The 26,166-nt window shown below is 45.2% G+C and overlaps 1 protein-coding gene across 3 annotated transcripts in view; it reads left to right on the top strand.

Moving 5' to 3' along the window:
* LOC121168099 (caspase-8-like) overlaps window positions 1-24,552 on the top strand; it is a 32,968-nt gene extending 8,416 nt beyond the window's left edge. Inside the window, exons 2-9 of one of the 3 annotated variants that reach the window (XM_040997875.1) lie at window positions 1,676-2,013; window positions 5,256-5,361; window positions 6,258-6,396; window positions 6,508-6,549; window positions 8,350-8,414; window positions 19,492-19,633; window positions 22,437-22,938; window positions 24,219-24,552. In XM_040997875.1, coding sequence (XP_040853809.1) covers window positions 1,709-2,013; window positions 5,256-5,361; window positions 6,258-6,396; window positions 6,508-6,549; window positions 8,350-8,414; window positions 19,492-19,633; window positions 22,437-22,938; window positions 24,219-24,354 — 1,437 coding nt within the window. In that variant the 5' untranslated portion in view covers window positions 1,676-1,708 and the 3' untranslated portion in view covers window positions 24,355-24,552. Of the gene's footprint in view, window positions 1-1,578; window positions 2,014-5,255; window positions 5,362-6,257; window positions 6,397-6,507; window positions 6,554-8,326; window positions 8,415-19,491; window positions 19,634-22,436; window positions 22,939-24,218 lie in introns of those variants that run through there. The other 2 variants (XM_040997874.1, XM_040997876.1) reach the window with 2 other exon arrangements.
* Window positions 24,553-26,166: the final 1,614 nt, after the last annotated feature.

The raw sequence follows: 26,166 nt of genomic DNA, 5'->3' as shown, positions 1-26,166 counted from the left end.
GTACTTGCAGGTGGAGGATTAGTCAATTGAGCCATCATGCCAGCTCTATGTGGCTTTCTTCCTTATGTAGGTTAGCATGACGACATTCCTCAGTCATTGCTCATTATGCACCATGCTCTATAGCTGTCATTCATGAACTCACAGCAAGTGTTGCAGATGGCACTCTTCTCGTCCCTATTGTCCTGATCCTTGGAGGATGGGAGCTGGCTAGGTCTTGACAGACAGTGCCATGGGCAGGATTTAATCTGAGGTTGAGTCCAGGCTCATCGCCATCATGCTGCCTGCCTCCCTTCCAGTGAGCCCTGCTCAGCTGTCCCAGCGATGCCGTTGCCTACATCAGGGAGCTCTGTTGAGTCACATGGCATGGCATGGCTTACCGGGTCTGGCTCCTTCAAAGGACCCGGTACATACACACTGCTCCCTCAGCTCCTTTGGTCATGGTCAGAAGTCTGTCTCCCAGTAAACCAGGGAGAAATTGATCAAGGTATGAGCCGCTTGGCTGCCATGAGATTGTTTGCAGTGTCCTTAAATGCTGGCCTCTCTCCTTAATTGAGGTACTATGGGAAATGCCACATAACCTAATCTGGACTGCTTGAGTTTAAACGGGTCCTCCAGGTTGACTTGGTTCTACTTCAGGTTAGGTCTCTGGTCAGCTGTAGGAACTGGTCCTAAGACCTCATGGGGGACAGAGATGTACCACCCCATCCCCCAGCACCCTTGTTCCAGACACCACTATTCCTGCCCACCATCAATAAATGCATCCTCCTAACAGTGCCTCCAACTCCTCCAACCTGTCCTCGACACTTTATGCTTTACATGTTTATCCCACATTCAGTGACATCATTCGCCTTCTCACAGTCCTTTTTAGTTCACCATCACCTCCAGGACATAGTCTGAGCCTTGTGCTGTGGCATGAATCCCTATGGGACATGGGTCCTGGCACCCTTTGCAGCATCACTCTCCATCCCGGCTGCCCTGAGGGTAGGGAGCTGCTCCTGCCTGCCTGAACTACCTTTACAGTTCATGCTTCCATCTTTGGTAGGAGCTGATTCTTGGGAGCAAGATCTCAGGAAGCCCCTCTCCCAGGATCGGTTCTACCCATCTCCTTCCTCTGTGCCCCTACTTGGCCCTGCTTCCATCATAGCTCTCTGACCACTGGCTGCTGGTGTAACCACCTCCCAAACAGCAAGCTGTCTGAGAGAAGATGCATGTCCTGTTTTGTTGTTGGTTGTTGTTTTCCTTCCCTGAGTCCACAGCAAAATGAATGGCAGATACGATAGTACTTGTTGAAGGAACAAACTAGTAATTGGTACTTTTCTTCCTCACCTGTACATGGCTTCCTATTTATTTAAGATTTTGCTTTTTTGAGAGTCAGAGTCATAGAACAGAAGTGTGTGTGAGAGAGTTTTGTATACACTGGATCATTTCCCAAGCGTCCACAGGAGCCAGGATTAGGACAGGCTGAAGCTGGAGCCTGGAGCTCCATCTGGGTCTCCCATGTGGGTGTCAGGGGCTCAAGTACTTGAGCCACCTGGGGATCCCCAGGCACATTAGCAGGGAGCTGTATCAGAGGCAGAGCAGCTAGGACTAATTGGGACTCTGACATGGGATGCTGGTGCTGCAGGTAGCATTTTAGTCTTGAAAGTACCAACCTCAGCCTTCTGTTTTCACCTAGGTTGCAGCTACATTCTTCTACCTCCTGACAAGCATGGATTTATCCAGCTGTCTTTACAAAATTAGGGATCAACTGGACAGTTATGAGCTGGCATCTCTAAAGTTCCTGAGCCTGGATCATATCCCACAAAGAAAGCTGGAACCCATCCAGGATACCCTGATGTTCTTCCAAAGGCTCCAGGAGAAGAAAATGTTGGAGGAGGGCAATCTGTCATTCCTGAAGGAGCTGCTGTTCCGGATTCACAGATTGGACCTGCTGAACTCTTTGCTGGCCACGAACAAGAAGGAGATGGAGGAAGAGCTAAAGATCCCTGGAAGGGCCCAGATTTCTGCCTACAGGTGGGTGCACTGAACTCTGAGGCCTGAGTGGGTACATCCTGCGGGCAAGGCAGACATGGGGTTGTCTGTACAGATTCCCAACAGGGAAGGATTAAGAAATTTAGAGTCTTATATATAACTCAACAAAAATGTGCTAAAATCAGAAAACAATTGATTTTTCAAAGCAAAACATTACCCATAGACGTATTAAATCTAGCATTTCTCCACATTTCTCCCATGTCCTGGTCTCTCTGTCTCTGTCTGTTACTCTGCCTTTCTTATGCTAAGATTGGGTGTTCATTTTTTCCATCTGAATAAAGCATCCCTATTTCCCACTGGCTTGTGGAGGCCTAGGGAATTTTTCGATGAGTTAAGGCTCCTATTCTTCACTTGCATACTGAAATGAGAAAGTTCTAGAATAAGGCATATGCTGCCCAGCCTCAGCCTGCAGTGACTGCTTCCTTCCCATGAGCCTGGCTGTCCCCAGGTGTCTGAGCATCTTCAGAAGAATGTCAGGGCTTTGGCTCATCTCACTAAATTAAGTAACAGCTTCCTGATTCCAAGCCAAGATTAAGAACAGCATCCACTGTCACCTTCTCTATTTGAACATTTCCTGTTTTGAGACACTCCTTGAAGGTCATCTTTAGCTTTCCCTCAGAGGCCTTCTACATAATTCTCAGCTGTGGCCCATTTCATCATCCTTGCTCATTTGTCACTAACTATAGCACATGAGATGGAGACTAACAGTTGACAATTGCTGTAGCCGAAAGCCTAGCCACTAATGTGCTGGAGACCTAACTGCTGGAGACCTGAGGTTCTGCATGTCCCTTGTCAGGTGTCTCCCTGTCTGAGACTTGATCAGGTTGGTTTTAACTGATGAAAGAGACAATCTGGGTGGATTCTTTCCCAAGGTTGCAGTGACAAAGAATCACAACCTGGTGGCTCGCAACAGTGGAGAAATATGTCCTGGCAGAGTTCTCTGTAGGCTCCAAGGCAGAGTCCAGAATATCCCTGGGGCCAGCTCCTTTCCGGGGACTCTGAGGGAGTGTATGTACCATGTCTCTCCTAGCCTGTATGGATGCTAATTATTCTTGTGGTGCTATGTTTCAGAGATGCATCCATTAATGTCAGCCACTGAGTTGGAACCTAGCCCAATTCAGTAGGAGCCATGGCCATGAGCTGTTATCTGAAAAGATCTTCTGATAAACAAAGGTCATGGTCACACATCCCAAGTAGATGTGAGTTTCTGGGGGGTGGCTTTGGTTTTCTAGAAGTGTGAATGCTATGTTCTAAGGGGTTTATTTCTTAAGGCATGAATTAATTCTGAGATATGACAGCCTCACAACTTGTGACGGCATCCTGGTCTCCTGAAGGTTTCACTTGTTCAGCCCTGTGAGCTGGGCTAAGATTGCCAGTGCTAGTGATGGTCTGGACCCATCTGGTGGAGGGCTTGAATCCCCTGGATGAACCAGGAGAGCATCTGTCTACTGCAATGTTTAACAAATTGGGTGAGCATGGTGATAAAACCATGCTAGAGTTTGCAAATTATAATTGCTAACACAAAATAAATGTCTCATGAATCATCCGGGTTTATTACCAGGCAAGGATGATACAAGCAAGTAAGTTTTTAAAAATTTATTTATTTTTATTTGAAAAGAAGATTTTACAGAGAAAGAAGAAGAAACACAGAGAGAAGGTTTTCCATCAGCTGGTTCACTCCACAAATGGCCACATGGCTAGAGCTGGGCCTATCCAAAGTTGGGAGCCTGGAGCTTCTTCTGCATTTCCTGTGTGGGTGTAGGGTTCCAAGGGCTTGGTCCATGCTTCAGTGCTTTCCCAGGTCATAAGAGGGAGCTAGATGGGAAGCGGGGATGCCAGGATTAGAACCAGCACCCATATGAGATGCTGGCAGCACAGGGCAGAGCATTAGCCTGCCCTGCGTCAGGCCCACAAACAGGTTTTTAGAATGAGGAAAGTATGGGCCTGGCATCGTAGCCTAGTGGCTTAAAATCCTCACCTTGCACACACCGAGATCCCATATGGATGCTGGTTCTAATCCTGATAGCCATGCTTCATATCCAGCTTCTTGCTTGTGGTCTGGGAAAGCAGTGGAGGACAGCCCAAAGCCTTGGGATCCCCTGAATCCACATGGGAGACCTGAAAGAGGTACCAGGCTCCTGGCTTCAGATTGGAGCAGCTCAGGCCATTGCAACCACTTGGGGTGTGAATCACTGGACAGAAGACCTTCTTCTCTGTTTATCTAACTTTTCAATAAAAATAAGATAAAGCTTAAAAAAAAAAAAGAATGAGGAAAGTAAAAGTCCAGAACACCGTGTCGTTAAGCATGGTGGCTTTCAATTAGCTCCAATTCCGAATGTGCCTGACATAGATTAGGAAAAAGTAAGGGCCTGTTACTCACTTGTATGTTGCCAAAGATTGTTTTAAGTATTTACTCATGCAATTCTCAGCATCTGCTTTTGAGGTAGAAACACAGTTATTTCAGATTACAGAGGAGGGCAAGATATGTAGCCTACTTTAGATCATAGCCTGAAAGGTGGTGAAGCCAAGGAGTTAAGTGCAGAAATTTGGGGCCTTGCACTGAAGCCTGCCATCTTACAGTCCTCTGGGTTTATGCACCGGAAGCCAGACATGGGACCAGCTGTCAGAGGACTGGGGCAGGTTAGGAACAGGCAATTACTATCTGAGCATTAGGCATTGGGTTGCGCAAAGGAACCAGAGAGCGAATGCAGCTATGAGGACACACCCAGGAAGTGCTGCCTGGGAACCTGCTGGCGGACAGGAAACGAGTTCTGCAAAACTCAGAATAAAGTGGGGGAGGAGAGGGCAGCTGCTCATGTGGAACTTCCAGGTCTTTGGTGCTGGGGAGAGCTGTGGTGTTCACTGTGGATTTTTTGTATTCAAGAACCAAATGTTTGCCCTTGCACTTGGAGGACACTGGCCAAAGTTTTAGTAAGAGAAGAGATTTGGAAAGTATGACTTCCAAAAGCTGTTGTGTAGAGAAAGACAAAGGAAAAACAAAATCAGTTTAACCAAAATTAACTGAAAGGTAAATTGAGCTTTATGCCTCAGTGGCATAGCTGGGCGTGAGCCAATGGAATTCTTTCATCATTCTAGCTTTCTCCGTGTTCACTGTTTGGCTTCCTCTCCTGAAAGGCCACTGGGATCAGGTCCTCTGTGACTATACACTGCAAAAGAGAAATGACTTAGGAAACTCTTTCTCAAGTGTATATTTCACCTTTCAGGGTCATGCTCTTCCAGATTTCAGAAGATGTAAGCCAAGATGGATTGAAAACTTTTAAATTTTTTTTGAGCAAAGAGATACCCAAATGCAAACTGGAAGATAACATGGTAAGACCTGGCACCTGCTAAAGGTGGAGTCCTGAGAAACAGTCAGCTTGGGAAGTGGTTCTGAGAGGCACAGGGGCTGTGCTGGACAAAGCAACGTGCATTCTTACCTAGCCAGCACAGAAGGCAGGTGGCAGGTGTAAACACTATGGGTGTGGCACCTTTCTACTATGAAGTTCTGAATACCAACTATCTAGGAAGTAAGGCCGAGTCAGAGGCCTGATGGGCAGCTGGTTATGTACACAGCCCAGAGAGGCTTGTGCACACAGCTTGGAGTGGGTTATGCACACAGCCCAGACTGAGTTATGCTCACAACCCAGAGTGAGGTACGCATACGGTCCAGAGTGGGTTATGCATATGACCCAGAATGGATCACTGGGGGGGCAAGGAAGTGAGTGGTGACCAGAGACACTCTCTCTTTGCTGTGGCCCCTCAAAAAATTGGTATTTAGACCTCCATGAGTGCATGTGTGTCTGTGTTTAGTGTGTGTGATCTGTGGTTATGCCTCTGTGTCAGTGCATGTCTGCGAGTCCATGTGGTATATGGGCTCGTGCGAGGATCTGCATGCTTGCTTGTGTCTGGGAGTGTGTCTCTGTGTCTGTGTGTGTGAATTCAGGCTTGGTGGTGGGTTTGATCCCAGAAATCACATCAGGTAGTATGTCAGGCTGGTCATCTGTGTCCACATAAAGGAGGCATTTGGAGCGCAGGGCCTCATGGGATATGGTTACTTCTCTATCCTTTACTTCTTTCTGGGCTGGAAAATCTAAACTCACGCCCTGGCCAGTCAACTGGCTGCAGGAAACCTGCATCCACTCTCAGGGGCTTGGCTGGGAGGAAGTGGAGTGAGAGATGGTGTCATCTAAGCCCACGATGGCTCAGCCAGTCCTCTCCTTCCCCAGAGCTTGCTGGACATCTTTACAGAGATGGAGAAGAGGATGATTCTTGGGGAGAAGAACTTGGACACCCTGAAAAAGATTTGTGACCAAATCGACAAGAACCTGCTGGTGAAAATCCATGACTACGAAGACTCCAGTGGAGGTAGAGATAGCCTGGTTGTTGGGGAAAGCTGAATGGGTTGAGGCAGCCAGGGCTGTCCTGGCCATAGCTGCCTCTAAGCAGACCTGTGGGTTGGGTTCTGTGTTATTCCAGGGAGAAGAATGACCCTGGAAACTCTAGGCACATATACAAATGATAAGTCTTGGAGGCAGGTGTCAATCGAGGTTGACTGAGCTCACTTACTCCCTGGCAGCCACTTTGAGCCCCTTCCCTTCCACCAGCTTGTCTAATGTCACCATGAGGGTTTAGTGTCCATTCATCCCTTCTCCACAACCGCCATTTCCAGGGCCTCAAGTATAGACCCTGCAGAATCCATGTGGCATATTTGAAGTTGGTACCAAGTCAGTAGCAGTGCTGTGCGTTCTTTTTCATTGTGGCATGTGCTGCCTGTGGAATGCACTGGCTTGCTGGATTCCTGTAATGGCTCAGGGCTTCTTTGGTTAATCCGTTTCTCTCAAGAAAAGTTTTACTTTGTTCTCCATGTCAAGAGATCTTGGTCAATTGCAAGTGATTCCTCTCTGTTTTTTTTTTTTTCAACAAGGGCAATTTTATTTTTAAAAAATGATTTTATTTATTTGAAAGGCAGAGAGAGCGAGAGCGCTCCCATCCATTGGTTCATTCCCCAATGGCCATGGCTGAAGCCAAGATCTCACCTAGGTGCAGGAGCACAGGAGCCCAAGCATCTGGACAATCTTCTGCTTCCATCTACTACACGGGAAGCAGAGGAGCTGGAACTAAAACCAGAGCTCTGAATTGGGATGTTTGTGTTGCAGGTGGTGCTTAACATGCAGCCCCACAATACCCACCCCTGAGTAATTGCTTTCTATCTGCTGCAGTTTCCTAGGACCCCCAGATCTGCCCCACACACCTGAGCCCCAGCATCATCTGCCCGCAACCTCTTGGGGTGCTTCAGCCAAAATTCCTTTCTGGTGCCATAGAAGGACCCTGATCCAATCCTCTGTGCATTTTCCTATCTGAAAAAATCCAGATCCCACAAGGGCTACCTTCAAATTGCTGACCAATCAACTATTCTTGGTGGCTATAAAAGCTACATAAACTCAGAAGATTATTCTAAATTTAGAAAACTTTTAAAAAGATTTATTTATTTTTTTATTGGAAAGTCAGAAATATGGAGAGGAAGAGAGACTGAGAGGAAGATCTGTCCGGTGATTCACTCCCCAAGCAGCCGCAACACTGGAGCTGAGCCAATCTGAAGCCAGGAGCCAGAAGCTTCTTCAGAGTCTCACACACCAATGCAGGGTCCCAAAGCTTTGGGTTGTCCTCCACTGCTTTCCCAGACCACAAGCAGGGAGCTGGATGGGAAGTGGGTTGTTGGGATCCTGGTGCATTCAAGGCGAGGACTTTAACCGCTACACTATCACACTGGCCCTAGAAAAAAATTTTTCTTTAAACCAGTAAAACTACCACCATATAAACATTAGGTTTTTGTTGACTTTTCATCCTGGCTTTTTGGCGTGTGTGCATGCCCTTTGAGTCATTCTTTAATATTAAGCCTACAGAATGCTCATGTCATTGTTCTTTCCTTTCCCCTCTGTGTGCATGAGTCGAGGGCTTTTGGAGTGCTTTGAGAAGCAACATACCGGTCAATCAGTCTTTCCCGCTGAGTTAATGCCACTGCCACAGAATTCAAGCCGATGTTGTTCATGCCAATGCTACAGAATTCAAGCTGGCCACCTGGAGTCATCACAGAATCACAGCACCACCTGCTTGGTTGTGATGTTTCCCTTTGGTGCTGCTAGTTCAAGCATCTGTTTTTAGAAGCTTATCTCTGGGGAGTGACCAGAGATTCTCTTTAGATTGGGAATTTTCATTTCAGAAAGTATCTCAATTGTTTGAGGAGGTTCTGTGGGTTTCTTCACCCAAGTGTTTTTGTTGCCGGGTCTCATGCTAGCTGTGTCTCTTGGTTGCTTGTAGGGGAGCAGACATATGGAGTGCTGGCGATGTTGGACTGTCCAGGGGAGCAAGACAGCAAGGAACAGGTACATGCAAACCTCTGAGCCTCTAGCCTTTCACACAGCAGATTAGAGTTATTGTTTTGGCTAATTGTTTTTGTTTTATTTTGTTTTCTTAAACTGTCGGACAGACCAATAAGGGGCAGAAGTTTACTGAACATAACCTACTGAGAACTGTGAAATAAATGCATAGAAGAAATTAGAATATGACTTGATTTTTAAAAAATGTGACACCTTTAGTTTTCAGTAAATTCATTTTGTATTTTAACTGCTAGGACAAGCAAAGGTATTGGGGGTAGTTGGAAGGGGAGGGGATAGAAGACTCCCACCTAGCCCGGCATCTGGGTGAAGGCCTGGGGAAGAGTCTAGCCAAAGCAGAAACAAGCAGGAAGTGCTTCTCCCTTGTGATTAGCTGTAAGCTGCAACTAGTCATGAACTGGTCATCTGTGCTGTCTCAGGAGCCAGAAGGCCACTTGCCTTTCTAGGCATAGTAACATAACTCCTGTGTGTGTAACCTTCACTGAATGGCTTTGGACTCATTGTCATGTCTCTCCAATGCACACTTTTAATATCTTAGAAAATATGTTTGATTTGCAGAGTAAATAATATGCATACTGAAAAGTAAATGATAATCTTAGCATGCACTTCATAAGCAATCAATATTTTAGTCAACATACCAAGATCCTGAAAGTTAGGGGTCCTTTATGCCAAAATCTTAAGATTCATGAAAGGGTAGCTGGAATCCTTTACCCACCCTTAGGAACTGCCAATTGCCAACTAAATGCTGAGATTCTTTGCACTGAAATGGACCCAGGAAAACAAATCAGCTCCAGATCCAGCCCAGCCTGGAACTGTTAGGTACTGCAGTCCTAACTCTGTAGCTACAAGAGTCAGTACTTGCCTAGTCAGCCCACTGTCTCTCTTCAGAAGGAGCTAGGGACTTGAGAGCTGGATTGAGCCAAGAGCTCTTAAATCCCTGGGATTACCCTGTGGCATGCATGGGTATTAGCCTGGAAGCCCAGATGAGTGGAGTAGACAGCCCAGAGATTCACTAGGGCATGGATGGGAATTCACTCACTCAAATTCATTCATTCAGCTGCTTTTGATAGGGTTCCCCTGAATGACTCAATCCTGGGCTCTGGCACCAAAGTTATCTGCCTTGAGGGGATGTTTGCATAGTGAAAGAAACAGGAAAGGGGAATAGATAGCCACAGACCACAGGAGTGCCAAAGACCTAGTATTGGTGGCGATATTGAACTTTGGGGTGTCCCTGGCAAAGGAGGCAGCCGAGCAGGAGCCCTCCCCTCCCCCACTGCCCCGATATTAAAATGCCTCTGTAGCGGGCGGGTGCCTGGACCCTGAGGCTCAGTAGCCAGCAGCTGAGGCTACTGCAAAACTCCCCGGGCCACAGCAGAGGTGCCAGAGTTTGCAGCATGTCTGAACTCAGGGCCAGCCCAGGCAAAAGTGGCAGCGGAGCGAGGGCTACCAGATCCCGCTCCCCGGACAAGAAACCTCCTCAGTATTAGGAGTCTTGAGTGTCTAGGCCCATGGGTTGGAGGTGCTCGGCAGCCGAGCCTGTGACCCTGAGATGCAGCAACTAGTGGCTGCGGCTACCGAGAAATTCCACGGGTCACAGCAGAGGCGTCAGAGTTTGCAGCGTATCTGAATTCAGGGCCAGCCCAGGCAAAAGTGGCAGCAGAGCGGGAGCAGAGGCTACCAGATCCTGCTCCCCAGACAAGCAACCACCTCAGTATAGGAGACTTGGGTGTCTAGGTGCACCACACGGAGAGCGTCTAGACCCGGGCAGAATTCCCTGTAGATGTGCTGGTGGCCTCAGCAGCCGTGTCACTGACTTGTGAAACCAGAGCCCTTGGCGATGTGACACCAAATCACGAAGTCAGAGCCACTGGTGGCGGTAACAACTGACCAAGACCACGAAGGCGCCAAAGGCCCCAGTGGTGGTGGCAAACGTGAGCACCAAGCCACAGGAGGGGAACCCCCAAAATTGCTACCTCCCAAGGGTAATAGGGCCTGAGTCTTGCTGAGGGTCACCCAAATCTGCCCAGAGCAAAAGACAAGAAATCCCAAGGCTACAAAGTTCCTTACCTATTCCCCACCCCTGAGAGCACACTCGAGTTACTACAGTAGCCAAAAAACTGCAGGGGAACCCAGTTGTAAATGTATAAATCCAGGGATAAACAAAACTACTTAATGACCCACTAACGCTTGCTGTCCCCAATAAAGTACAGAGAATTACACTTCTGTCTGCAATCCATACAGCAGGAACACGGCCACATCTGCTCTAAGCTACTGCACCGAGGTCAAAGTATGTCCAAAACGACAAGAAACCACAACGCAATGGGGAGAAGTATCAGAAAAAGTAATGATTCAGACGAAAGAACCAGCACCTCCCCCCAAAACAACCAAAAACCAATCTCAGTCGCTGAGAAGCGAGATGAAGACATTGAGGAGATACCAGGGAAGGAATTTAAGAAAATACTCATAAAATTCATCAGAGACAGTGAGAAACACTGGGAAGAGTTCTAAGAATTCAAAAATCACGTTGCTGCGGAAATAAAGCAAATGAATAATGGAATCCTTAACATAGAGCACAAAGTGGAGAGCCTAATCAACAGAAAGAATTTAGTAGAAGTGTTAGACTCGGGGAGAGTCCAACCCCGTGGAGGGGAGCCACACCATCATTGGCAAAACAAGTCCAACGCAGAGGCTGCAATAAGCATGATGATTTTATTGAGCATTCGCAAATGGGCAACAGAGTAATCTGGAGGCACTCAGGACTCTGCGCACCTTATAAACATTTTGGAACAGTTTTTATAGGGCAAAATTATAAACTCTGCATAATAGTCAGCATTTCTCACTTTTAGATTAGATAGCCCGGGGGTCCCTTAACTTTGTATATTTTCTCAATTGTTGACAGTCTGTATTCCTCATCTTAGGACTAGGTGACCCGGTACTTTCTCACTTTCTTATCCATTACATTTTTGTGTTGGCCTTGCTTCTTTATCTTCTTTATTCCTGTAATTGTCTGACTCATTTCTGGGAAATTAAAACTTGTTTCATGAAATGACTTCTCTATACTTATTCCAACATGGTTCCACTCTTGCTCAGCAGAAAGCAATATACAGAAGCAGAATCAAGCAGTTATTCTAAGCTCTTACAGAAGATAGAATATCAGAAATGGAAGATGATCAGAATGAAAACAAGCAACTCATTATACAGCTGGAGAAAAACCTGAACAAAGCCAACAGGACCATTCAGGAAATAGGCCTTCCCAAAAGAGTGGAAAGAGAGACAGGTTTACAACAGGTGCTCAATGAAATAATACAGGAGAACTTCCAAAATACTGGAAACATGAATCCACCCCAAATCCAGGAAGGACAGAGAACCCCCAACAGATTCGACCCAAAGAGATCCTCACCCAGACATGTGGTACTTAAGCTCCCCTATAGCAAATACAAAGAAAGAAATCTGACATGTACGAAGCATAGACAAGCTCACAGAGACAAACCAATCAGAATCACTGCTGACTTCTCAGAAGAAACTCTCCAAGCTAGGAGGGAATGAACCAAGATCTTTCAAATCCTGAACACTCAGCCAAGAATTATGTACCCAGCAAAGATATCAATTGTATTTAGATACTTCCATAGCAAAGAGAAACTAGAAAAATATACTAGCACAAAGCCAGCTCTACAAAAATCTCCTTAGAAATGTGCTAAACCCAGAAAAAAGGAGGCAAATCATAAGCAAGGATGGCAGATGGCAAGACCTCGCCACTAAAGCCCACACAAGGAAAGACAGTTAAACAGATATCCACACCCACAAACACACACACACGGCAGAGCAAAATCGTAGCCTCTCAATATTAACTCTTAACACAAATGGCCTACTCTCATCAGTCAAAAGACATAGATTGGTGGGTCTCAGGACAGGGCATCAATGCCTGGATCCCAGACGACAGCCACCATGTGCATGTGGTGAGCTGTCCCCAGCCCTGCCTGGGCTCCAGGGGCACTCCCTCCGGGTAACTGGTTCCCTTGCTTGCCTGGGCTCCAGGGGCTGCTCCCTTCAGGGTGAGTACACCAAGGGGGGAGGTCTCTGTGACTGGGCAGGTCCAGGACCCACCCGCCGCCTTCATTGGGCGGTGAATGGGATTGGGGAGGGGTGCGACCTTGGGCCTGGGAGTTTAAACTTCCAGCAGCCTCCTGGCTGCTGGTGGGTCTCAGCATGGGGCATCTCATGCCTGGACCCCGACGACAGCCACCATGTACACGTGGTGAGCTGTCCCCGGGCCTGCCTGGGCTCCAGGGGCTGCTCCCTTCGGGGTGAGTACACCAAGGGGGGAGGTCTCTGTGACTGGGCAGGTCCGGGACCCACCCGCCGCCTTCATTGGGCGGTGAATGGGATTGGGGAGGGGCGCGACCTTGGGCCTGGGAGTTTAAACTTCCAGCAGCCTCCTGGCTGCTGGTGGGTCTCAGGACGGGGCATCTCATGCCTGGATCCCAGACGACAGCCACCATGTGCACGTGGTGAGCTGTCCCCGGGCCTGCCTGGGCTCCAGGGGCTGCTCCCTTCAGGGTGAGTACACCAAGGGTGGACGTCTGGGACTGGGCAGGTCCGGGACCCACCCGCCGCCTTCATTGGGTGGTGAATGGGATTGGGGAGGGGTGCGACCTTGGGCCTGGGAGTTTAAACTTCCAGCAGCCTCCTGGCTGCTGGTGGGTCTCAGGACGGGGCATCTCATGCCTGGATCCCAGACGACAGCCACCATGTGCATGTGGTGAGCTGTCCCCTAGTGGCCAGTGTGCCATTTGGTGCCAGGCTCTGCTGGCTGCCCGGCCAGGGAGCTCTGAGGTTTTAGTTCTGTGAGTCGCTGCTTAGTTAGCTCCAGGTTGAACCCATTGTGCTTCTAGGACATGAAGCATTTGTAAAGATTCCCAATGAACTCTTTCTTTATGAAACTTGTAATCACTGAACAATGCTTACCACCAAATACCAGTCCATGCAAAAGCTATGGGTCATGGCCTGTCCTGCAGAATCATACAATGTTACCTGACATGATGATGGATCAGGAGAAGTGTCACATTAAGTAAACCATTACATAAAGTAGCACTCAAGAACCATAACCGGGGCTAAATTCTGTGAGGGATATGTGGGCCACACCCTGTGGAAATTCTAGCCCCTCTGGTTATCTCAAGAGTTGGGGTGGTGATGGACTAAGCTAGGTGTGACCAAGGAGCCTGCCATCAATCACAGGTAAAGGAACCCCCAATAGTCTGGACTGGTCAGGGCAGCAGCACCCAAATGTGCATCCTGATTAGGGTGTGGGGTGGGCTGGGCTGCAATGTTCACCAGCTCATACAAGGCCAAATGGAAGGCCAGACTGCACCGGGCACTGGCCTAAACCCAATGGCACGTATGAGAACTGGGTCTGGGAGTGGATTAATTGGAGGAACTTGGGAAACTCCTTTGGCGAGTCATAGCTCCAGCTGGTGAACATGTGGTCCAGACCTGGGGCTCAGACAAGCTGGGCAAAGCAGCTCCAACAGCTGACAAATGTGTCAATTGATAATGGAACAGGGTAGATCAGGTAGGACTGTGCAAACCTTAGCGCACAAGCAAAACTAGAGACCAGGATGGAGCACATGTCATGCCGAGCTAGGCTCTTGCACCTACTGGTCTGCGTGAGCCAGGAACGCTAAGCCACAGCGTCTAAGGCAGAGGTCGGGACAGGTGAGGGGCTGTGCCAAGCTGAGTCAGAGCAACCACTGGCATGCATGTGATCTATGGCTGGGAACAGGCCCAGTTGGGGAGCTAAGGGGACACCCTAGCTGGGTTGAGGTTCCCACCAAGGGGCATGTGGCCTGGAATGGGGGCTGCGTTCTGATCAGGAAACGGTTGTAGTCTCCCTTGGCACAATGTGGACTGGGATTGGATGCACCAAGCAGGGCCAGACCCCAACACCCTCTGGTGTCCTGGAGGACCGGGATAGATGTGCGATGGACTAGGCAAGGTCTCAACTCCCTACTGAGCCATGTGTGAGCCATATGTGGGTATGGACAAATCATGGCTGGGCTGAAACATCCAACAGCAAGAACCAGTTTGGGTTGAAGGCCAGTCAGGAAAAGCCACTGTTTCTGCTAGGACAGGAGGTGGACTGAGTAGGGCTGGCTCATGGACCCACTGGTATGCATAAAATCTGGCATTGGGAGAGGTTCTGATGGAGGAGCCTGGGCAACTCCTCTGGCAGGACACAGACCCGACAGGTAAGCGCAAGAAACATGACAGGAAACAGCCCAGAACAGGCCATGGAAAGTTACCCACTGGCATACATTTGGCAGGGGTTTGGGGAAGACCAGGCTGAATCTGTCCACGTCATCCACTGGCAAATCCAAGCACCAGAACAGTGTGGGTTGAGCCAGGTTCGGTCGCAACAAAGACTAGTGCACAATACGGAATGCCAAGGTGAGGTTGCCTGTACTGGAAGGGACCACAGCACCCAACCAGCAAGCGTGAGAACAAGGAAGGGAGGGGGCAGAGCCAGCAGGGGAATAAGGGAGGGTTCCTTTGCTGGACAGCTACTCCCGCTGGAGAGTGTAGGCTGGGATGGGGGCAGACCAGACTAGGCAGGGCTACAACACCTGTGGGCCTCATGTGGACTAGATCAAGGAAAAGCCAGGCTGGGCTGATTTTTCCTACTGGTGCAACAAAATTAGAGTGAGTGAGGGTTGTTTGAGCTTAGCCACAGCATCAGCTGGCAGAAGCTGGCACTGGGGCTAGTTCTGTCAAGTCAAACCACAGAACTATCTCGAGAGTGCATAATCTGGGAGTGAGAGAGGCCTGGGAGGGAAATGGTGGGCTCTTTCCTCTTGGTTTACCACTTCCACAGGAGGGCATAAAACTAAGACAGCAGCTGGGGTGGAATGGGGTGTGGGACAGACTGGACTACTGCTACACATACTGGCAAACCAGGGTAGGGGGCAGGCCTGGTGGGGGTTATTGCGGGTCGCTCCAACTAGGCTGCAGCTCCCACTGGTTTATGCAAGGGCTGAGTATGTGCTGGGCAGAACCAGGCTGGACTGCAACACCCATTGGTTCCAGTGGAAGTCGGGAGTGAAAACAGAACCAACCCAGCAATTGCAACCACCAGCTGATCAGGGCGATGGACTGTGCCAGGCCCTGTACTTGCTAGCACATACAAGAATCTGCTTTGAGAATACCTCAGACAGTTTCTTTGGAGATCTCCACAATTTAGTGCTGGACTCAGAACCTGAACCAAGAAAAGATAGAAGTCAGAACAGGTCAACCAACCATCTCAGCTATATCTTGGCAGCAAAATATGGGGCAAACAGAGACTCTATGGTGGATTAGGTCAATCAGTGGATTCTTCAAAGACCTCATAGTGCTTGGAGTGGCAAGATTGGCAGCAATTCATAACTTGAGCAAGAACCTCAGAGCATACCCTACATCCAGGACCTGGGGAGGGTGGGAAATTGGAAACATACAGTTCCCAATATAATACCAAGTGTTGGGAGGTATTTCTTTGGTAAAAATATGCTTGCTAGATATGGGAAAGCATAAAAATTTTAATTCCCATTAAAAAAAAAGACATAGATTAACAGAATGGATCAACAAACAGGACCCAATTATCTGCTGCCTACAAGAGACACATCTGACCAGAAAAGATGCTAAGAAACTGAAAGTAAAGGGATGGAAAAAGATATTTCATGCCAATGGATGAGAAAAAAAGGTCAGTGTAGCAGTCCTCATCTCAGATGATATAGACTTCAGTGTGAGAAACATCAAAAGAGATAAGGAAGGACATTTTATATTATTGAAAGGAATGATCCAACAGGAAGTGATTACCATCCTTAATATCTATGCTCCAAGCACAAATGCACCCCGCTATGTGAAGCAATTACTGATGGACCTAAGGGGAGACATAGATGCAAACACAATAATCGTAGGAGACCTCAACACCCCATTAACACCAATAGACTGATCAACAAGACAAAAACTCAACAGAGAAACAATAGAACTCACACAAACAATAGAACAACTGGACTTAGTAGATATTTACAGAACCTTTCACCTTATGGATGTGGATTATATATTTTTTTCAGCAGTGCATGGCACCTTCTCCAGGATCAACCACATGATAGGACACAAAACAAGCCTAACTAACTTCAAAAAAATCGGAATCATACCATGCACCTTCTCAGACCACCAAGGAGTGAAACTGGAAATCAACAACTCAAAATGCCCCAGGAAATATATAAACTCTTGGAGGTTGAACAATATGCTATTAAATGAACAATGGGTCAGAGAAGAAATTAAAGATGAGATAAAAAAATTTATGGAAACCAATGAAAACTCAGATACAACATTCCAGAACTTGTGGGACACTGCCAAAGCAGTGCTATGTGGTAAGCTCATTGCAATTGGTGCTTATGTCAAAGCCCAAGAAAGACACCAAATACAGGAATTAACCACACACCTCCAGGAATTGGAAAAACAACAGCAAAATGACCCTACAAACAATAGGAAACAAGAAATTATCAAAACAAGGGAGGAGATAAACCAAATAGAAATTTTAAAAACTATACACAAAATCAACCAATCAAAAAGCTGGTTCTTCGAGAAGATAAACAAAATAGACACCCCACTAGCCCAACTAACAAAGAAAGAAACAAGAGAAAGTGAGAATTAATAGCATCAAGGATGAAAGAGGCAACATAACAACAGACACTGAAACCATCAAGAAAATCATCAGTGATTATTACAAACAACTGTACTCCAACAAGTCAGAAGACCAGCTGGAAATGGAAAGGTTCTTAGACTCCCACCACTTACCAAAACTTAACCCAGAGGCAACAAAAGACCTGAACAAACCCATAACTGAAGCAGAGATTGAGTCAGTGATCAAAGACCTCCCAAACAAAGAAAGCCCAGGTCCTGACGGTTTCACTACAGAATTCTATAAAACATTCCAAGCAGAGCTAACCCCAATCCTCCACAAACTCTTCAAAACAATAGAAAAGGAAGCAACCCTTCCAAGCCAACAACACTTTAATTCCAAAACTGGACAGAGAATTAACAGAGAAGGAAAACTACAGACCAATCTCCCTGATGAACATTGATGCAAAGATTCTCAACAAAATCCTAGCCAATAGAATTCAAAAAAACATCGGATCATTCACCCGGATCAAGTAGGATTCATTCCAGGAATGAAGGGATGGTTCAATATCCAAAAATCCATAAATGTAATACACCACATCCAAAAACCATATAATAGTATCAATAGATGCAGAAAAAGCTTTCAACAAAATCCAACACCACTTCATGCTAAAAACCCTAACCAAGGTAGGCATAGAAGGAACAATCCACAACATAATCAAAGCAATATATGAAAAACCCAATGCCAGCATCATACTGAATGGAGAAAAACTACAACCATTTCAACTGACATCTGGAACAAGACAAAGATGAGAGCCCACACAGATACAGTCTCTTTGACAAAAAAAAAGATGACAATCCATGCAAATGGGAAGGTCTCTTCAATAAATGCTGTTGGGACAACTGGTTAATAGCCTGCAGAAACAAGAAGATAGACCCACATCTCTCACCATACACTAAGATCAAATCTAAATGGATAAAAGACCTAAACCTACATCCAGAAACTTTCAAACTTTTGGAAGAGAATGTTGGAAACACCCTGCAAGATTTATGAGTAGGCCCTGACTTCCTAAAAAGAACACCAAAAGCAATAGCAATCAAGACCAAGATAAACAAATGGGACTACATCAAACTAAGAAGCTTTTGTTCAGCAAGGGAAACAATCAACAAAGTAAAGAAACAACCCACAGAATGGGAGAAGATCTTTGCACACTACATAGGTGACAGAGGGCTAATCTCCAGAATATACAAAGATCTCCAGAACAACCAAAACACCAAAACAAACAAACCACTCAAGAAATGGGCACAGGAAATGGGCAAACAATTCACAAAGAAACAAACCCAAATGGCAAACAAACATATGAAAAAATGTCCAAATGAAGACAACAATGAAGCACCACCTAACACCAGTAAGAATGGCTCACATACAAAAAACCACCAACAACACTTGCTGGCAAGGATGTGGGGAAAAGGGAACCCTACTCCACTGCTGGTGGGGCTGCAGACTTGTACAGCCTCTATGGAAATCAGTATGGAGAACACTCAAACAACTGAAAATCAGCATACCATATGATCCAGCAATAGCACTCCTAGGAATATATCCAAAACACCTGTTACACGAGAAACAACATGCACCCATATGTTCATAGCAGCACAATCAGTAATTGCAAAAACTTGGAAGCAACCAAAATGCCCATCAACAGAAGACTGGATAAGAAAACTATGGTTCACATACTCCATGGAGTATTACTCAGCTATTAAAAAAAATGCAGTCCTTTGTGGCCAAATGGAAACCATAATGCTAAGGGAAATGAGCCAATCCCAAAGGTGAGATACCACATGTTTGCCTTAATTTGATATAAAATGATGTCAATATGAAAAATAGTACCTGTAAAATGTAATATTATTTCAACCTCCAATAGACTATCTCACATGCAATAAGATATTGTGAAGTAACCAATGAACCAACAATTAATGTGAGTCAGACTGCTTATGATCTATATCAAAGAACTGTAAAACCTAATATATTTTTTAAATTATTAATTACATTGCATTATGTGACACAGTTTTATAGGCACTGGGATTCCTCCCACCCCTTCCCTAACCCTCCCCCCATGGTGGATTCCTCCACCTTGTTGCATTACCACAGTTCAAGTTCAGTTGAGATTCTTTCATTGCAAGCATATACCAAGCAGAGTCCAGCATCTTATTGTCCTGGTAAGTTCAACGGCTTCTTGGGGAGACCATCTCTGGTCTGAAGGTAGAGCCGGCAGAGTATCATCCCGATCAATTAAAAGCCCCAACATAACATCAGCAACAATTTATAATGTTATGGAATTAATTGACATAGTATTGAGTAACCAATATGTTGCTCTGCATTCAGCCTCTGGGTTGGGTTTTTGTTTTCCAGATATCAGGTGAAGTTTACCAAATGAAAAGCAAACCTCGGGGATATTGTTTGATCTTCAACAATCATGACTTTAGCATGGCACGGAAGAAAATACCCAAACATCGCAACATGAAGGATAGGAAAGGAACAGAAGTTGATGCAGGTATGGTTGGACCTAAAAAGGAGAAGTAAAATGTTTCTAACACCCATTTTCTATACTTGGAATGGAGATAATAAAAACTGTACCAAGCAGGCCAGATTTCTAATGCAATTTGGTTGCAAGGGGTCTCCTGATGAAATGGCCAGGCCTCAGCCAATGGCTATGTTATGAAGTTCATCTGTGAACAAACTCACTCATGTGTACAGTGTGTTTAGTCAATTTTAAAATTAATTAGCTGGGGCCATTATGGTTAGTAGGTTAAGCTACTGCCTATTATCCAATATAGACATTGGTTTGTTTCTACACTTCTGATCCAGCTCCCAACAATTGTTCAGGGAAGGGAAAGGAAGATGGCCCACATGATTGAGTCCCTGTTACCCACATGGGAGACCTGGAGGAAGCTCTTGCCTCCTGGCTTCAGCCTGGCTCACCCCTGGACATTGTAGTCATTTGGAGAGTGAAACAACAGATAGAAGACCTCTCTCTGTCCTATAACCCTGCTTTTAAAATGAATAAATAAATCTTTTAAAAACCAAATAAACTGATTAGTGAACTTATGAAATGTTAGCCAAGAATTATCAAACATGTGAAGACAAAATTTAATACAAATAAGAAAAGAATGAACTAGAATATGAAAGAAATAAAGACGATGCCAAATAATAATAAACCTTCAGAAAATCTATATTTAGCATTTTCAGAAATTTATTAAAAGATCAGAAACAGAGCAAGAAAGAATCCTTGAAAATTATGAGCCCCAAAATGAAAAATTACAATCTCGAAAAATCAGACAAAAAGACAAGAAAGAATGAAAATAAGAGCAAAGGATAAGGGAATTTGAAAACCACTCAAGGATTTTTTCCAATTCTAATGGAGTTCTTTCAAAAAGAGAGGACAGAGCAGATGAGGGGACATGGAATTTCCCATGATTTGAATAAGAAGCAGTCTCCAGACTGAAAAGGTCTATAATTGAGAGTTGAATCAAAGCACATTCTAGGAACATCTAGAGAACAAAAATCAAGACAAATACACAATACCAGGAACCAGATCTCACTGCGTTTCTCAGTAACAACACTGAAAACTAAAGACTAAAGAAATGCCTTCAAGATTATAAGAAAAAACTGCTTTTGGAAATAAAGTTTTATATCTAGCTAAACTATAAAAAATATGAACATGGAAATGAAGACTCACTCAAGGACTCAAAAACTTTACTTCTCATGAGCTAAGAGCTCTGCTAAAGTAAAACAAGCTAGTAAGTCAAAAGCAAAACACTCATAGCTTCAGAAAAGCTATTATAGGAAAGATCTACAGATGCCCCAGGAGAAGAGAAACTCAACAGGGCAAAGGAGTGGTAAAGGAGTTATTTGTAAAGGAGTTATTAAGGAATAAAGTAAAGGAGTTATTGTAAAGGAGTTATTAAGGAATATTATGTATCTATAATTCTAGTAATAAAAATACTACTATAGGCCCCAGTGCAGTGGCCTAGCAGCTGAAGTCCTTGCCTTGAACATGCCAGGATCCCACATGGGTGCTGGTTCTAATCCTAGAAGTCCCACTTCCCATCCAGCTCCCTGCTTGTCGTCTGGGAAAGCAGTCAAGGACAGCCCAAAGCCTTGGGACCCTGCACCCATATGGGAAACATGGAAGAAGTTCCTGGCTTCTGGATTTGGATCAGCACAGCACCAGCCGTTGCACTCACTTGGGGAGTGAATCATCAGATGAAAGATCTTCCTCTCTGTCTCTCCTCCTCTCTGAATATCTGACTTTGCAATAAAAGTAAATAAATCTTTAAAAAATAGATTACTATTGATTCAACCTGCTCATCATTCTTAACAAGAACTCAATGCAGAAATCCAAAATTTATAGCATCTAGATTAATTAAAATAGAAGCTAATATTGGAAATGTAGCTAAAACTCAAAGTGTTTGCCTTTGGAAAACATGATAGGGGAATACAGTGAGAAAGTGAGAAATAGAGAAGATAGCTGGTTTTGTTTTTGTTTTTTGTAGATCTCTTGATTGTGTTCTTAAAAATATGTTTTATTTCTGAGAAATCTAAAGATTTTGCATAGAATAACCAGGCTGTGCCCTGGTTAAGCATAGAGTAAATAGTAATGTTTTATTAAAAATCACTTTGCTTTTGGGGCCAGCATTGTGGCACAGTGAGTTAAGCTTCCACTTGCAACACTAGCAGCTCATGTGAGTGTTGGTTTGCATCCTGACTGTTCCACTTCTGCTCCAGCTTCCTCCTACTGAATGCATTTGGGCAAGTAGCAGAAAACAGCTTGGAGTGCTTGGGCCTCTACACTGACCTGGGAGTTCCAGACACAGTTCCAGACTCCTGGCTTCGGCCTGGCTCAGTCCCAGACATTGAGGCTATTTGGCTATCTGGGGGAGTGAACCAGGGAAAAAGATATCTCTCTCTCTTCCCCCTCTCTGTAACTCTGCCTTTAAAATAAATAAATAAATCTTTAAAATCTATTTTGCTTTTCCCCTGATAATATGAAGCAATCATATACTAAATGAGCTTAGTGGTAAGTCTCAATAATTTAGCCATCTCATAAACTGGTTCAGAAAAGACAACAGGCCAACAATAGCACTCTGCTCTTTCTCATATGCTTCAGAACTGGGAAATGTTTTCAATTGCTGGTGACAATTGATAGAAGCCTATAGAATCCAGCTACCAAAATAGGAGGTCCTGTTCTTTAAGTTCCAATTCAAATGGTTATCAACATGGAACTCGTTGCTCTATGAGCTGGAAGTCTGAAAATGACTGTGATGGAATGTAACTTTTCTGACTTTACTTTTCAGAGGCTTTGAATACTACCTTCACAAGACTGCATTTTGAAGTCATACGCTACAATGACTCCACAGCCAAGGAAATCTGTGATGCTCTGGAATATTACCAAAACATAGACCACATAGGCAGGGACTGCTTCGTCTGCTGCATCCTGTCGCACGGGGACAAGGGCATCATCTACGGCACTGATGGACAGGAGGCCCGCATCTATGATCTGACTTCATATTTCATTGGTTCAAAGTGCCCTTCTCTTGTTGGAAAACCCAAAGTATTCTTTATTCAAGCTTGTCAAGGAGATAAGTATCACAAAGGTGTACCTGTTGAGACAGACTCAGAACAGCAAGAAGCCTATTTAGAAATGGACTCATTGTCTCCAAAAAGATATGTCCCAGATGAAGCTGACTTCCTGTTGGGAATGGCCACTGTGAACAACTATGTTTCCTTCCGAAATCTCCTAGAGGGAACCTGGTACATCCAATCTCTTTGCAAGAGCCTGGAAGAAAGATGTCCTCTGTAAGTGTTGCTGACCTAACCCTTCTCTATGTTCTATGACCTGCCTCACCCCCAAAGCCATGATTATAGACCCATATTCAGAGTTCAATAGAATGTGCTTTATGATTGAGATATTAATAGATCAGAGAAGTATGCAAGACAGGGGATGGGAGATGCCCATTCACTTCCAAATGTCTTAACTGTGGGAGAGAAGACAAGTGTTAGCATCTTTGCTTGCAGATGGAGAAATGGGGATACTTATTTGGTGTTTCCTTTAATCAACACTTCAAAGGAAACAAAGTATCACAGAGCCAGGAAAGATGGTCAAGTCAGACAGTTCTGTTCCCTGTCTTTAGGCAGAAAAATTACTGAGGCAACCAAACTAGTTTAGAAATTTTCCAAGAAGGCTGGAAGCACTTTAAGGTTTAACATCCTCTTTTGAAAGTCCTATAATGGCTAACCAGACTCAAACTCTATAGGTACATTGTGGGAGATAAATAATAGAAACCAGACAGCTCTTGTGTTTCCACTACACTGGATGCTTTGAAGCCACACACGTGGGAAAATGCTCCTTTTTCACTTGCTATATCACACACTTCCTTAAGTTAAATTATAGCACCATTCAACACAGTTCAGCCAGATACATACACAGCAAGGCACACGAATAGTGAGGAATATTTGGCAGGTTCCGTCTTGCCTTATATTGTAAGGGTCAATATAAAAAAATTAGAATTTCTCACTGCACGTGAAGAGTGCACAATATCACCATTGTGATATTTTCATTTTATAATTCAGATCATGAATCCGACTAGGTCCTAGGGACTAGCTACAGAGATGGAGGAAGAGCTTGCCCAGCGAAATTATTAAGAAGCCTGGTGACAAAGATGGGTGCAGATTTTGGACTTTCAATGGCCTGAAGTTTTGATCACATTGCAGATGAATCCATAAAAGCGGTTACAGGCAGAGGTCAGGGCATGTCAAGCAACATAGCAAATGGAGCAGAGTAAGAAAAGAACCCCCCGCTCCCTGCCAAACAACAACAACAACAAAAAACAAATCTAATCATGGCCCTGAGACTTCTACTGGTCAACGGGATTTCTGAGTAAACCAGGGTTGAATTACTAAGCTTTGGAGACAACTCACTCCCATGGCAAATGGTGATCTATCTTGCCCCAGCAACGGATAGCTTCAAATGCCTGATGCCCTGAGAAGAGCTATAGTTATCCCTGAGCAGAGCAAAGGAGATGGGTCAGCAGCTGGTGGTCCCCCAGATGGTCACCGTGTTGTTCTGTGTTTTTCAGAGGTGAAGATATCCTTACCATCCTGACCAAAGTGAACTATCAAGTGAGCAAAAAAGATGCTGGGGAGAAGAAGGAGAAGCAGATGCCACAGCCCACATTCACACTAACCAAGAAGTTGCTTTTCCCTCTGGATTGATGACATTCTGACATATCTAACACTAGGTTTATTTATTAGTTACTAAGTTAATACTGTTATGCACTTTTTAAATTAGATGTGAAGTTCAGTATTATTTTTAAAACAAAAATAGTTAAATGTAACAAAGTAGTTTAAAAACCTTCTCTTTCTAGCTGTTCATTCATATTCATAGAATAAAATAATTTTTATCTGACTGTTCATTGGAGACTGTTTTGTATGTGTGTGATCCCTGTTCTTTGTTTTTACATTTCCAAGTGACATTTCCCTGTTACAAAACATTTTGACCACAGCCTGTTCTGCTTGAGCTTTCCAAAACTGGCTTGCACCATTGCATTTTTATTTTATTTTAATTTTAATTTTTGATGATGTTTATATAGTTGATCAGGGTGGGAAAGATCAAGGGTTAGGGGAAAGTGGGTAAGACCATTGTTTCCAAATTTTCTTTTTCTTTTTCCTGTATCTGAGGGAAGGGAGGAGATAAGGGGAGAAGCTGCACCCAACCTCCCAACCACCTCAGCACCCGGGGATGGGGAACGGCAGCCTGATATCAACTTAGGGTATCCAATGTGGAGTATGTTCCTAGAGTTATGCTTAAGTGGTTTTAATCGTTCTGAAATGCTGTCAGTCTCACAGATCCAAGAATGAGGAAATCTTTCCAATGTCCATTAGCTACCATAGTCAACCTTAAAGTCTCCATTTGACCATATATGTTGTTGTCATCACTTGGTTGAGGTAGTTGTCCCTTTTTTTTCTGATCTCCCTCCTCTGCAATGGTACCTGATGTCCTCTGCAGACCCCAGTGTGCTGCCACATCCTCTGTATGTATCTGGGCCCGGCCATCCACTGCTCTATCTGTTCTGCTGAGAAGGGCGCCCTAACTTCACCAGAATCCTCGCCCTTTCACAGACCCAACACCTACCAAGCAAGTGGGCCTGAGATATAAGCCAGGTGACCCAAGTCCCACTAGACCCCTACTTCTGGGGCTCACAGACCTAGCACCAACTGTGCAGGCAGATCTAAGGAGACCTGGGCCCTACTGGACATCCCACCCCCACACCCAGGCTCACGGAATCAGCACCCATCCACACACATATCTCCAGAAAAAAAAAATATGGAATAGGCTAGGCAACTATACTCACACACTAGTATGGTAAACACAGATTTGGCATTAACCAGGCCCAGGATACCCACCAGCTATTAGTTGCTTTTCTCCCAGTAGTGTAACACTTGCCTAGGTACAATGCAACCTAGGTTGTTGCCCATAGCTGGGGACCATTGTGTTTTTAAAGCTGCTTGCCAACTTTTAAAAATTGGAAGACAACATGTAGAAACCAGAATCCTTTTGGAAGATCAGAATGTTTGACCTTATGCTTCTAGGTGGCAGCAGCTAAGAGGGCCTTAGGAGTGCCTTTTCCACATGAGCATGTACTTTGCTGGGCACCACTTCCCCAGCTCCTGCACACACCCACCCCCTAGGATTTTCCACTGAGGCTGTCCTTCATGCCACTTAAGCCCAGCCCGCTCCATTCATGTTGGCCACCTTGTTTGAACTCTCCCGATAGTTCAGAGATGGTGGTAAGAATCAGCAGGTCTTCTGGAAGCATCATTACTTTTCAAAAGCTACAAGTCAGGGAACATGATAAAAACTTGAGGACCCTCTGAGGACACATGGACAGGAGAAAGAAGTTGGGGAGTCAAACCAACAAATCCTCTTTTGCCAGCTTCATGCTCCAGGAAAAGATAAGGCATGCCCTCCAGTACAGTCAACATCCAACAGGAGAGGCCTTCGAGTCTGTCCTTTTCTAAGAGATT

This window comes from Ochotona curzoniae, unplaced genomic scaffold (assembly GCF_017591425.1).
Source record: "Ochotona curzoniae isolate NIBS_2020 unplaced genomic scaffold, NIBS_Ocur_1.0 patch58, whole genome shotgun sequence".
Classification (NCBI taxonomy): domain Eukaryota; kingdom Metazoa; phylum Chordata; class Mammalia; order Lagomorpha; family Ochotonidae; genus Ochotona; species Ochotona curzoniae.
Note: the sequence above shows the minus strand (reverse complement) of the source record. Positions and strands in the feature narration are given on the sequence as shown.